Below are 14725 nucleotides of genomic sequence, written 5' to 3'. Positions count from 1 at the left end.
CTTAGCAATAGGCCGAACAGTATTATAATTAATATCATCAATTCTCTGTGTACTTATTTGAGACTGAATGGCTGCAGGACTGGGCTGGACAGAAATTTCCATCTACAGATACATGCAGGCAAAACATTCATATATACAAAAATAATAAAAATTTTTAAAAATTATAAAAAGAAAAAAATAAAACCAGTATTATCCTCTGCCACAGGTACATCCCAAGTAACTGTAATTATAAACATAAAATCAAGGAGAAACATTCCAATAAAAAGTTCTGACTATAAAGGTCAAGTTATGAATCTGACATTTTCAAACAGATTGAGAGTACATTAATTATATTCTCCTGAAATAGTAAATGTAGTAAGAATTTTTTAGGGCTTAATTATTAAAATCCTACTATTTAGAGGGGAATGTAGTATACTTCAGAATTTGAGAGGGGGGGGGAAGCAGAAAATAGGAAGCTAAATAAATAACACCATTACATTCCAAAGGCAAACCATGACTGTTCTGCTTTCTGAGATGCAATTATGTTTAATCATTTAGATATCCTGTTCTACCATAAAATAAGCAAAAAGACAATTTCCATGTTTCTTTTCCAGTTCTGCCGTTCTGTATATGACTGAGCTGCCTATCACAGTATCACTTTACATCATTCATTCAAATCCGTTTACTCAGGATATTTGGAATCTCATTTAAGTTTCATTCCCAAATGATGATCATATCATGTTAAAACAAATATTTTTAAAATCTGCATGTGGCATCATCTGAGGTATACCGACATTACCCAAGTCTATAAAAATAGAATGCTCTGATACAGAAGACAAACACATGAAGCACCGCAGGCTCACATGTGAGTAGTCTGGCACATGCATTTATTAGTTGCCACATTTTACCCAGAGACTAAACAAGTGAAAGCGCTGGTCATCACGCTAGCTGACCGCCTGTAGATGCTGAAAATCCATCCCTAGTTAGAGGTTTATTATTTCAAACATTCAAAAACCAAAAATATACATACATGTACATCTTCTAAGCATGTCACTCATTTAAAACAGGCAAGTCAGAAACGCAATTTAAAGTATGCTTACTGTATTTCAAAATGCCTCTGGCACATGCTCCAGTGCATGACTGGCTTTAATACAAACAATGCCAGTGAAGCATACAATTTAAACAGAAGAAAGTGGCTGTTCACTAAGAAAGACAAACTTACCAAGCACTGGCCAATTCTTATTTATTACTATTATTTCATCAGCTATTCACAGAAGTAAGAACCACCTGTTCTGCCCTATTATAAGCAGACTTCTAGCTTGCCCCCTTCTAATTCTGCAGTGATTATATTTTAAGAATAAGAGGATTATAGCAATTCTTTGCCTACCACCAAAATCCCCAATGCAGTATGGAAACACTGTCACAGCAGAGTATAATAACTCCTTTTTGGTCTCTGTGCCTTTAATAAAATAATATACTTCTAATTTGGGGCTTATAACAGGAATAATGAACATGTTAACGATCATGCCATACTACCTGGTCCTTTTCAGACACTGTAATAATGCAGAAACGTAAAAGCACACATGAGAACAGAATATTTATAGCGGTTCTTTAGATCAATGCTTAAATACTTAAAGAGCTCCGGTTGTTCACTCTGTGATGCTCCTACCTTCCTTTGCTGTGGCTGCCTTTTGCCTTGATGGTGTCACCAGCTCCTTTACAATCTGCAAGACTTGAATCATCGCGAATTAACAAGCCAAAGGCTCCAGCTGCTTCCACTAGCGATCCAACAGGTTTCATCATCAAGAGCTTAACGCATTTCTGCTTTCTGAACACTCAAGCACGAACACAGTTCAACTTCAGAGATATAAATGCTTTGCCTAGATACAATGAAGCTCGGCAGCAGTTAATAGAAAACAACAAGAGCGCCAGCTCTATCTTCCTGAGAAGGATTTCAGTCCATGTGAAAAGGCCATCCTCAAAGCTCGGTTCCTTAGCACCAAAATGAGTAGTCTGTAAGTCACCAAGCACAGCAAAACACTCTTGCACAAAAGCCACGACAAGAAATACCAAGTCTGTGTTATATATTCTCAAATAGTATCACAGATGCTATGTGCAAATTTTTAAGTAAAACCAAAATACCCTGTGCTGTCGAAAGCTTTAATACTTTCTTCCAATTTCTCAAAAACCTTATATTTGAATCAGAAAATGTAGATAAAAATAAAAATCTATCTTGCTAACTCCAACCTCCCCAGATTTGCATAAAAAATATAGTGCCTCAAAAATATCCTGTAAATTCCTCTCCCTTCCTTCTTCTCTTTTCTCCTCACCTCCCTTCCTCCTCACACCTGACTTCTCAGTACATGAATTCATGTAATAACAATCTCAACATGTCAAAACAACCCCTCAACAGTCTAACCCTGTGGTCATTGCACCCATGCAATTCAAAATCATACTAAAGTCCAAGTTCACACACACAGAGAAATTCCCCCAGAGAGTCCACAAATTTAATGCTCTCAACACAGAGACAGGGGCCAGAGAATTGAAAACAAGCAAAATCATTGCTTTTGTCATGTGATGGCTTCAACAGCACAACTGCAGCAATGCTCAATGAACGCTTAACGCCTGTGCTTCACACTCTGTTCATCACACAGCAGCCCGTCTCGGTGAACTACAGATGCTAAGGGAAAGGGCTCCAGGTTGATCCCCACCAACAACCCATTCCCTTTTGCTAAATTACCAACTTTCCTATTTTTCTTTCCTTCCTATTCATTATGTTGACTTTTTTAACATCATAAAATAGTGGATCCCAAAGAAAATCAGAGACAGTTCCTTTGCCTTCAGATAACAGTTCATGACTTATTTGTTTTCCCATTTTTCAATTGAGGTATACAATGAATCCACATGAATAAAAGAATCCACCATGACTCCTCTATAAAAAAAAAAAAAAAAGTATAAATTTAGGATTCAGGACCCAAATTTCAGCTCGTCTAGGAAAAAGAGCCTCAGCATGTGTATGTGTGTGTATATATACGTGTGTGTGTGTGTGTGTGTGTGTGTGTGTGTGTATACACACCACTCCTATGACAGTCACCATCTGGTGTTAACTTTTGAGAGAACAGTTCTCTACAACCCTACGACAGCAGGAAATACTAGTTAAAAAAAAGGGACAAAACAGATCAACTATCTCAACTACCTGTTAGCTTCAGAGTACATGTTTGTATTAGTAAATTAAAGCTTAAGGGTTGCAGATATACCTCAGTGATAGATTGCTGCCTCACACAAGGCCCTAGGCTGGGTCCCTGATGGAGGAGTATCTATGTGTTACTTTCATTGATTAATAAAAAAAACTGCCTTGGCCCTTTAAGAGGACAGAAAATTAGGTAGGCGGAGTAGACAGAACAGAATTGTGGGAGAAAGGAAGCAGAGTTGGGGAGACACTTCAGGCAGTAGCCATAGTGAGTCACCATGCCTCTCCTCTCCGAGATGGATGCAGGTTAAGATCTCTCCTGGTAAGCGATCACCTCGTGGTGCTACACAGATTACTAAATATGGGTTAAAACAAGATATGAAAAATTAGCCAATAAGAGGCTGAACTAATGGGCCAGGCAGTGTTTAAAAGAATACAGTTTCCGTGTAATTATTTCAAGTTAGCCGGGTTGATGGAGGAGAGTTATCTGTCTATGTTACTTTCATTGGTTAATTAATAAAGAAAACTGCCTTGGCCCTTTAAGAGACAGAAAATTAGGTAGGCGGAGTAGACAGAACAGAATTGTGGGAAGAAAGAGTTGGGGAGACGCTTCAGGCAGTCGCCATGCTTCTCCTCTCCAAGATGGACGCAGGTTAAGATCTCTCCTGGTAAGCCACCCCTCATGGTGCTATATAAATTACTAAATATGGGTTAAAGACAGATATGAGAATCAACCAATAAGAAGCTACAGATAATGGGCCAGGGGCCAGGCAGTATTTAAATGAATACAGTTTCCGTGTAATTATTTTGGGTAAAGCTAGCCGGGTGGCGGGACACAGCCCACCACTCCATTCTACACCAGGTGGCGGGACGCCGCTCCTTCTACAGATTGGCGCCCAACGTGGTACATTATCCTCTCAATAAACATTATGTTTGACGAAAAGAATATAGAATTCATTTTTCCATAAATCTTCAGTTGCATTATCCCACCCTACTGGATTAGTATTGATTTAAAAATGAAAATCACCACCAAAACATACTACCAGAGGATTTGAAAAACTCTCCTTCAAATGATCCTAACATTTGGTAAAAACTAAGGGTCTCTGCTCTAGAAGAATATCATGGGAAATGTTAACTGTACAGGGATAAGAACAGAAGGTACAAAACACAAAGTTTCCACTACAGAGAAAGTGTGTGTGTGTGTGTGTGTGTGTGTGTGTGTGTGTGTGTAAAAAGAAAAATATCAAAAAAGTATTCATAATTTTTCCTCTGAATTAGTGGTTCTCAACCTGTGGGTCTTGACCCTCTGGTAGTAAACAAGCCTTTCACAGGGGTCACCAAAGACCATCAGAAAACACAGGTATTTACACATTATGATTCATAACAGTAGCTTAATTACAGTTAATTTTATTGTTGGGGTCCCACATGAGGAGCTGTGTTACAGGGTCTCAGCTTTAGAAAGATTGAAAACCACAGTATTAAAAGTTCACTTTTTCGCCAGGTGGTGGTGGTGCACACCTTTAATCCCAGCACTCGGGAGGCAGGGGCAGGCGGAGTTCAAGGCCAGCCTGGTCTACAAGAGCTAGTCCAGGACAGGCTCCAAAACTACAAAGAAACCCGGTCTCAAAAAACAAAACAACAAAAAAAGTTCACTTTCTCTCTGTTCTCCCTCTGCCACTGGGTCTAACACCAGCAAGGTCCTACTTGAGAGAAATGCTGATGTGACCTAAAGCCTTCACCTGATCTGCAGCAGACACTGCACTTGTGGGAAATGAGTCTGTTGTTTGAACAATGAAAGTGTTTTTATTGTTTTTGTTTTGTTTTGTTTTTGAAGCAGGATCTCACCACATATCCCAGTTGTGACCCTCGTTATTGCTTTTATTACCTCAGCATAGTTTGGCATGCCTAAAGGATGTGGGTTGTGTTAACTTTGCACGGCTATAACAAAACCTCAGACAACCACCTGGGATGGTTTGAATGAAAACGGCCCCCAGAGCCCCATAGGAAGTAGCATCGTTTAGGAGGCCTTGTTGGAGGAAGTATGTCGCTGGGGTGGGCTGTGAAGTTCAGATGCTCAAACTAGGCCTAGTGTCACTCTCACTTCCTGCTGCTGCCAATCCAGGGTAGAACTTCCAACTACCGCTCCAGCACCGTGTCTGTATGCATGCCACCATGCTTTCTACTAAGATAGTAATGAACTGTAAGCAAACCCCAGTCACATGTTTTTCTTTATAAGAGTTGTCATGGTGATGGTGTCTCTTCAGAGCAAAATCAGCCCTAACTAAGACACCACCTTAAAATGATAGGAGGGTTTCTAAATAGTAGCATTCTATAGAAATGTTTACATTTTTCTTTTTGCTATATTATTACAGTAAATACAATTTACTATTTCACTATTATTTCTTTTTAGAAAGGGAAACCTTTTTTTTTAAAAAAAAAAAGATCATCATGTTATTAAGAAATACATATGCACAGTCTTATCCAGCACTAGACCCTTCCCTTCATGCTGCTGCAGCACGCACCTCCAGGGAAAATGTGCCCACTGGTGCGATAGTGGCACTACCGTCACTGCATAACTAACAGCTTTTTCTTTCCATCTGAATTGTTTTTTGAGGGGGCGGGGGGACATGAGGTCTGAAGCTTTTTTTTTTTTCTTTCCATCTGAATTATTTTTTGGGGGGGAAGGGGGAACATGAGGTCTCCTTCACAGAAATAAATGTCATGCCTGGTACTTTAATCCTGGTCAAAAGCTCATGGCTAGGAGGCTATAGGCCCTACTATGAAACTTGCTATTGTTATTTTGCTAAATGGCCTGTCAGATTGCCTTCTAAGTACTTATATCCATAGATGTAGGCTTCATTGAACCTTGGTCAGAGAAGCTTCATTCTGTAGTGGGTAGCTATCAGTGGAGAGCTACATAACTAGTCAAAGTGCTGAGAATAAGAAAATGAGTACCCATCCCTAAATGGAGCATTTGTGCTATGCCCCACCCACTCACCCAAAGCCCAGATAACATCATAGAAGAGGAAACAGAAAGAAGTTAAAAGGTGGAGGTCTAGGAAGAGCATTATAAAATGCTGTCTTCTGAACATGCCATAAACTAACAGCAGCTATGGTTTATCTGCACAAGGTTTGTATAAGATCAAGCCAGTCAAAATCCCAGCACAGACGGGTAGCTGATTTCTAGGTATTGTGCCTTACCTGAACAGGTACTGGAGTTGACAGCTGCTGAGGGAGGAAAATCATTCTTTTCTAGGGATGTAGCCATTGATAAATATATTATGCTGCAGTGGATGGTCGCACACCCATGCACGTAAGGGAAGCACTAACTGGATTTAATGATTAAAAGAAAAAGACATGAAGATAGCGCAAATTCTAATTGGTTTTAATAATAAAAACCTAGAGTCAGATATTAGGGAAGAAAGATGAAAGATCAAAGAAGCAGAGCAGCCAGCCACTAGTTCTTACCTCTATGAAATCCTCAGAACCTAAGGGGCATGATCCTGTCTCTACAAGTCCTACAACTGAATGCCTTGAGCTCCTGTCTCCTCCGGCCTTATATTCCTCTCTTTGCCCAGCTATATCCCTTCCTGTCTCCACCTCTCTAGTGCTGGGATTAAAGGTATGTGACTCCCAAATACTGAGATTAAAGATGTGAGCCAAGACCTCTGACTCTGCTTCTCTTTTTGATAGGATCAATCTGGTGTAGACCAGACTGGCCTTGAACTCACAGAGATCCGTCTGCCTCTACCTTCCCAGTGCTGGGATTAAAAGTATGTGCTACCACTCGCTGGTCTCTATAGCTAACTAATGTCTTACTCAACACTCTGATCCTCAGGCAAGCTTTATTTGTTATAGCACAAAAAAATATCACCACACATGAAGTTGAGAGGGGATGTGTTGGGGAAGACATGGTAGGAGCTGGGGGAAAGAAATGGGTAGTAATAACAACAATAATAATTATCTCTGTATGTTAAAGGTCTATTGGAGCTTGGAAGACAGAAAAACATTATAGTTACCCTTGCTACCTGCAGAAACTGTAAGCTGCTGCTTTCTCCAACAGAGATACTCTTACCTGTTGCCCAGAAATTCTATCCTGCTTCCTATATTTGTACATTTGCTACATATTACCATCCCCCAAACCAATAATTTTTTAGTAACCCCAAAATGTTGACGCCCTTTTTAACATCATATCCAAATCCCAAGAATGAGACAAGGAGAGATGAGATACAATGACTGGAAACAAAATCACTATCTGCTCTATCCCCATCAGACAACCTGACTTCATTCACCTACTTTTTCCAGATGAAAATATTGGGCAAAAACATTCCAGGTGAAAGGATTAATATCAGGAAGTGATTAATAGAAAAGATAGAAAGAAAACTAGTTAGACAAAGGAAAAATGTCTTTTCCTAGCTTCTCACTCAACAGAAGAAAAAAACAGAAACAGAGCAAGACTAGATATGGTCTCAGGAATTGTTTCTCTCATTCACTGAGTAAAACCATGAACTAATTTTCACTGGAGCATTTTGTTTGATCCTAAGTATGAAGAAGTTCAAGAATATCAGTGTACTACAAAGAACAATAATTCTGTACACACAGCAAATAATGCTGTAAATAATTCAAATCAACAGCACAGAATCTTATGGAATTATATGCTAACTTCAAAGGTCTTATTAATCTTCTCTTTGTCAATATGTACCTTTAGGAGATTTTTTTCTTACAAGTAAAAGTATTGCCACATTCCAATGCAGAAAAAAAAAGAATAAAAAAAAGAACCAAAATCAAGAAACAACTTATGTCTGTCATATAGAAATATGCATCATTTAACAAGTTTCTGACTGATCTAGGTACTCCTTGCTATTGATTTTATAAAAATATGATGGGGTTTTATATATAGATATTTTAAAATATTTCACCAATATCATCTTTATGCAATAAACACAGACAAGGATGTCAGCACTGTGTTCCACATACAAACTGTTTTGATCTCAGGAATAATAAACAAGCATCTTTTATTCTTGGCAAGAGTTCAGATAGTTGGGTTTTTAACCCATTTTCGAGTAATATTTTTCACTTTCCTGGAAATGCACTTTAGAATTAAGCTACTCCCATTTTTTCTCCCAAGGAAAAAAATGTGAGAGGCCACATTTCTTGTGACAAAAATAATCTATAAATACTCAACATGACAATTGATCCACAAACAGAAAAAGACTACTGAAAATCAAATTAGAAACCCATTCCTCTTTTAAACTAGCACATTAGTTTACATACTTTGCTTTTTTTTCTCATTCCATTGACTTTTTAGAGGAAAGGCATATCATTCTGTCCTAAAATTTCAAAAAAAAAAAAAAAAAAAAAAACAATCTCTATAAACTTGACATATGAAACACAACATGATAATTATTTTAAAAACAAAACTTGCAGACTATTTTCTCTACATCATTTTCTGCACCTAAAATCTTTAACACTTTATGCTCAAATAGTGTTTTAATTCACTTAAAAAATTAACACTAGAGGTTGAAGTGATGGCTCAGTGGTTAAGTGTGCACACTAGTCTAGCAGAGGGCGGGAGTTCAGTTCCCAGCAGCCATACCATGTGATCATAAGCACCTGCAACTCTATCTTCAGGCAATCCCAGGCCTTCATACACACATATATCACACATACATGCATATCTCTCTCTCTCACACACACACACACGCACAAATAAAAATAAAATGAATAGTTTAAAAATAAAAACCAATGTTGTGACACAGAGGACACTGCTGCTCAGTAGTAGAGTATTTGATTAGCATTCGAAAGATCCTAGCTTATCTCAAAAATTAAAAAAAAATATTATCAAAAATTTACCAACAATTTTCAGTGAAAATTCCAAGGAGAAAATCCAAGTAAAAGAAAACAAAATAAATGAAGGTAAATATCTGGAAATTGTTGCATATGGAAAATACATCAAAATATGTGTCTGGAGATAACACAGCCTCTCACACGGGCTCAGAACAGAAAACAGCAACTATTTGTAAACAGAAGTACCCATTCAATTATCAGCTAAAATTCATCTTTAAAAATATTTCATCAAAGGGCAAAACCTGGCCAGGCATGGTGGTACACATCTGCAATCTAGAACCTGAAATGCTAAGGACAGAGGGTTCAGAGCCAGTTTGAATTAATTAGTCTTTGTCTCAAAAAACAGGAGAATCGGGTGAAAAAGAAAAATTAATTTTTCTTATAAAAAGAACTTATCAAATCCATAAATTTGTCATAAACAGTGGAAATTGTCATAAACATATATAAACACTATACAAACAAGAAACAAAAATATTTTCCCAACTTATGTTCACAACATTAAAAGTTTATTAAACGACTAAATATACATAACCAGGTAATTTTAAAGGAAATATCGCATTTGTTTAAACAAGGTGTCTAGCATCTAACACACAGTGGTGTTTTCCATATGCAACAATTTCCAGATATTTACCTTCATATATTTTTGTCTTCATGCTTATTTACTCTATTTTCAGCTACAGAAAATTCAAAGGGCCAAAAAGACACTAGGTTATGAGAAAGTTAATGATGCAATCTCAATTTATAAATTAATCTTTGTAACTGTTTTATTGTTGTAAGGGAATTATATTGAACATAACTATACCATGGAACATAATAGGATTTATTCAATAGTATCCTTGAGATTGTTGTTAACATAATTCGAAATAGTAATTCTGCTAAAAGGAAGCCAAATAAAAGTCAAATCGTATCTCTTTTAAGGTCACCTCATGTTCTAGAAATATTGTTACATTTTTTCCTATCTTTGTAATAAAAGCAAACTAGACACTTAGTAAAACAGAACAATAAACTATTTCCTTATGCAAGAATTCTGAATCCTGTCCAGCCAGTTAGGGAAGAACCGGTAAGTGTTAACTGTTGGAGAGCTAAACAAGATGGAAATCTAGAGACCGTGAAGCATCTCCCTTCTCTGCTTTCTGACAGAGTACCACACACAGGAAAATCCCTTTAAAGAAGCATCCAGATCTGACCCAGAAGATTTCACACATCATGGAAAAACAACATAAAGCCAGCACTAAGGCTAACACAGAGTCATCCAACACACACGTATTTGATTTTTAACAGTCATACACAAGCAAGTATTTCCCGCTTTTGTATTTACTAGACCATAACAAAGGCAACCAGTGAAGACCTCAAACAAGACATTAGTCAACTTTTACTAACACATCACATCGATTCCATTTCCATTCCATTCCATTCTTTTATAATCTGAAGCATGACTATTTTTAAAAAAGACATTATAGTTCCAAATGTTCCATAATTTGATATACCTCTTAGTAAGTATTAAGTATCTGACCATAATCTTTTACATTCTCTTAACATTTAATGCCTAAACGCTTTCTTCCTATAAAAAGGAAATAACCTGGTACAACCACAGAGTCCATGAATGAATGGCAACCCATTGGAGCGGTAGTTCTCAACCTTCCTAATGCTGCAACCCCTTAATGCAGTTTATCATGTTGTGGTGACACCCAACCATAAAATTATTTTTATTGCTACTTATAACTGTAATTTTCCTACTGTTATAAATCTTAATGTCATTTGATATGCAGGATATCTGATATGTGACCCCTGTGAAAGAGTGGTATGACCCCAAAGGGGCTACGGATCACAGGTTGAGACCCGCTGTTTTAGAGTTTTTGTTTCCACTTGACTTCCTAATTCCTGGACCATAGTCATAATACAAGGACATCACATTTCCATTTAAAAACAAATATACAAACAAACCCGGATCAGCTATATGGCTCAGTAGGTAAAGCTACTGCAAAGCCTGAAGATTTGAGTTCCATCCCCAGGACTGACATGGTGGAAGAAGAAAACAAATACAGCAATTTATCCTATGACCTTCACACACCTGATAATATCATGCACGCACACACACACACACACACCAGACAGACATGATATATACTCAAAAAACAAAACCCACTGATTTGTAGCTCAGTGCCTGAAGTGGGAGTGAAACCCTGGAATAAGAACTAAAATATCTGACCATTCTATTTCTGACATGTTCTAACCTCCAGCTTACATACAGACTACAAAGAAGTTCCCTCACAAAAAAGTTACTATCTCCCTGGCTCTCCATATATATATATATATATATATATATATATATATATATATATATATATATCCAATTTGGTATACAATTTATATACAATACAAATTGGTACATAAAATACCAATTTGGAGAGATGGAAAGAGGCTGGGAAACCAACTTCACAGTCCTGAAAATGAGACATTCTTCTTCATTCATACAGTTGGTGCAAGCTCCCTTAACAAGAAATGTTTACTTATATTAAATGAAGCAAGTGATAACACAACTGTCCAGCTGCTAGATTTAAAAAAGCTGGATGCCAATCCTAAATCTGTTTATTACAGGCCATATAACAGACAGCTATGCTGTCCACTGTCTTTTGGTAAGTAAGAAATAATATTTTCAGATAGAAATCCAGTTTTAGAGATATTAATACAAAAAAGTTATGAACTTTACTAAATGTTACATCATTTCTAATCACAGACTTGAGAAAAGAACCACAAAAATCAAAGGTCATAAAAGATAAAATAAAGAGTATTAATTTGAAATACACATGCCTCTGAAATCTGACTGCCAAGAGAACCAATAAAATGAACCAGAGAACATGTGGCTGCATCTGGAACAATGAACTACTGAAAGTGTGTGTTTCCTTACACAGGATATCGGGGCATAGCCAGGCATGCTCCTGTAAAACATAACTGAATAAAAATCCTCCCACCAGCCTAATCATAAACATCAGAGGTACAAGGCTTCCAAATGATCCACTCCAGTCTACACACTTACAGATAAATAAAGCTGGAGGCCAGTGGCTAAGTAGGTAGCAGTGAGCAGGCAATTAAAGACCGCAAGCCATTTGCTTTACCCAACAAGGCTAGTTAGCACCTGAAGTGTTCCATCCCAGGCTCCTGGGGCTCTGGGAGCTTGAAGAGGACTGCCACTGTGAAACTGTTCTCTCGACAGAATGTCAGGAGACCCCTTAAGAATGGGTTGTCTTCGAAAGGGCCATGGCACACATGAACTCCCAGAGGCTGTGACCATATGCACAAGACCTGCACAAGATCAGCCAAAAATCCCAGCATGGCAGGACAGGGGTTCATCTGTATGTGAGGAGTCACTGGCAAGTGGCAGTTGGCTGGGGGTGAAGAGGAACAGTTTTCTTTAAGGATGCAGTCCCTAAGAGGCTAGCCATGCTCCAGTAGATGGTCCTACAACTATAAACACACAGGCAGCACTAAGGGGACTCTGTGGGTTTAAAAAGAGAGAAGATGAAGCTGGGCGAGAGAAAAGTGGTGGGATATAAGGAGGAACTGGAGGGTAAGGAATAGAGAGTCATCTGATGGAAACACGTAATATACACGTATGAAAATATCAATAAAGAAATAAAAAAGAATGAAGTGTCTTAAAACTGTTATAAAGTCATTAATCTCTGTTATTCCAAAAATATTTTACTAAAATTAATTCATATATCAAATTTGTATACATTTTGTAATATATTGTATGCCTAAAAATCTGCCTTAATGGCAGGTCTACAAAAACTGGTAAATAATGTAGCTTTGGAGAAATAATACATAAATGGCTTGCAATTTTAACTAGTAAAGTAATTTTGAAAGCTGGAAAAGCTATTACTACTTTAGTAATTTATGTTAATGATGAAGCTCTAAATGACTTTTCATCAAAGGAAATCAGAATTCCACCAAAAACACTTTCATTATAAATAAATGTCTTTCATATAGAAGTGTATGAAGGAAAGAAGAGGAAGAGAGAAGGACATGAAACTCAATGGGGGAAGGAATATAAACAACTAGCAAATCTCAGTCAAAAGTTTATGGAAATTTGGGGCACTATTTTCACAATTTTCCTTTTAAGTTTGGTAAAAGTATCAAAAGTAGAAACAAAAAATTAAGCTATCTCCTAAAAACTTTAAAATATCATAGCTGAATATACTGCATAAAATTGCACTTGGCTCTATTTAGTCCATGACAGTGTCAAATGAAGAGCTATTCACTTTCCTTCAGCAAAAAAATAAAAAAATAAATCATCTAAAAACTAAGACCATTTCATATTCAGTGGGCAGAGTCACACAATGAAGTATGTTCGATTCAGAAGCCAGCACGCAGCACACACTTCCTGAGTGACAGTATTTGCTGGCACTCCTCATTGCTACCACCCTGGCTTACTCCTGTCAGTTTGGGAAGGAAACAACGTTCTTAACAAGGGCAGGAGCACATCCTACTTTCTCCCACCCCACCCCACCACAAAATGCCAGGAGTTCCCCTGTTAACTGCCATCTACAAAGTCCCTAAACATCTACAAACATGGAAGGAACCAGCATAGGACCAAGCTAGACCCTCTGAATGTGGGTGACAGTTGTATGGCTGGGGCAGATGGCAGGGCACTGGCAGTGGCACCAGGATTTATCTCTAATGTTTGTACTGGCTTTTTGGAACCCATTCTCTTTGAATGGCTACCTTGCTCAGCCTGGATATAGTGTGTGTGTGTGGGGGGGGGGGGGGGGGGGCTTGGTCCTTTCTAGGAGCAATGTGCCTTACCCTCTCTGAGGAGTGAATGGTGTTGGAGGGGAGAGAAGGAGGGAATGGGAGGAGGGGAGGAAGTGGGAACTGGGATTGCTATGTAAAATGAAAAAAGATAGTTTGTTTTCTTTTTTAAAAAAATAAAATAAAAATAGAATCACTGCAGCAACACTGAAGATGTTGGCTCAGTGATAGGACAGATACAGCAGTATTTAAAATACAATTCAACTTAAATTTCTTTTAACTTCCAGCCTACGTCTAAGGTATGCAGTTACTCTATTTCTAGGTAGACTATTGTTCTAGACAGAATCGTTAACCAATATTTATGGGAAGTATCTACTACTGCCTATTTTTCCATGCCAAGACTAGCATGAGCTATCACTGAGGGACTAGGTGATCTCAATTTAGAACACACATTAAGGCAAACTGTTCCCACTCTACTAGAAAACCACCAATACACGGCACCAAATATCAGGCCCATTTCTTTTCCTCAGCTGAATTAGAGATGGTTCTTATGCAAAAGTGACCTTAAAAAAAGAACGCATTCCATTATATAGGCCAAAGGACAGGACCAGAAACATCAACATGCAACACGCACTCCTGATTGACCCTGTCAGCAGAAGAGAACTAACATCCAAACAACTTACAAAACATATGTCATTAATTTCAAAGTAAACCTTTCCTGACAAAAGTGAAATAAAATACAGTAGAGATTAAAATTTAAAAATAAAGAAAACAGGATTTTAACATGAAGCTTTGAAAACAATTAAGTATAACTTAACTGCTTTTATTTTTGTGCTTTTGTATTTGTTTTAAACATACCCACCAAAATAATCACTAAACTCTGCCATGCATGGGAGCTTTCTTTGCTACAATATCTATTAATAATCTAAGATACCCACTTCCCTTACTTCATCTTTGGCT

General features: G+C 37.7%; 1 protein-coding gene across 2 annotated transcripts in view; it reads right to left on the bottom strand.

Moving 5' to 3' along the window:
* Positions 1–14725, bottom strand: part of Usp6nl (USP6 N-terminal like) — a 131530-nt gene that overhangs the window by 100547 nt on the left and 16258 nt on the right. The window contains exon 1 of one of the 2 annotated variants that reach the window (XM_038333902.1): positions 1649–2031. The exons of the other annotated variant lie outside the window; for it this stretch is intronic. Within the exon in view, the coding sequence (XP_038189830.1) occupies positions 1649–1721 (73 nt within the window). The 5' untranslated portion in view covers positions 1722–2031. Of the gene's footprint in view, positions 1–1648; positions 2032–14725 lie in introns of those variants that run through there. 2 annotated transcript variants of the gene reach the window in all.

Source organism: Arvicola amphibius, chromosome 6 (assembly GCF_903992535.2).
Source record: "Arvicola amphibius chromosome 6, mArvAmp1.2, whole genome shotgun sequence".
Lineage (NCBI taxonomy): Eukaryota > Metazoa > Chordata > Mammalia > Rodentia > Cricetidae > Arvicola > Arvicola amphibius.
This window is presented reverse-complemented; position numbering and strand designations above follow the sequence as displayed.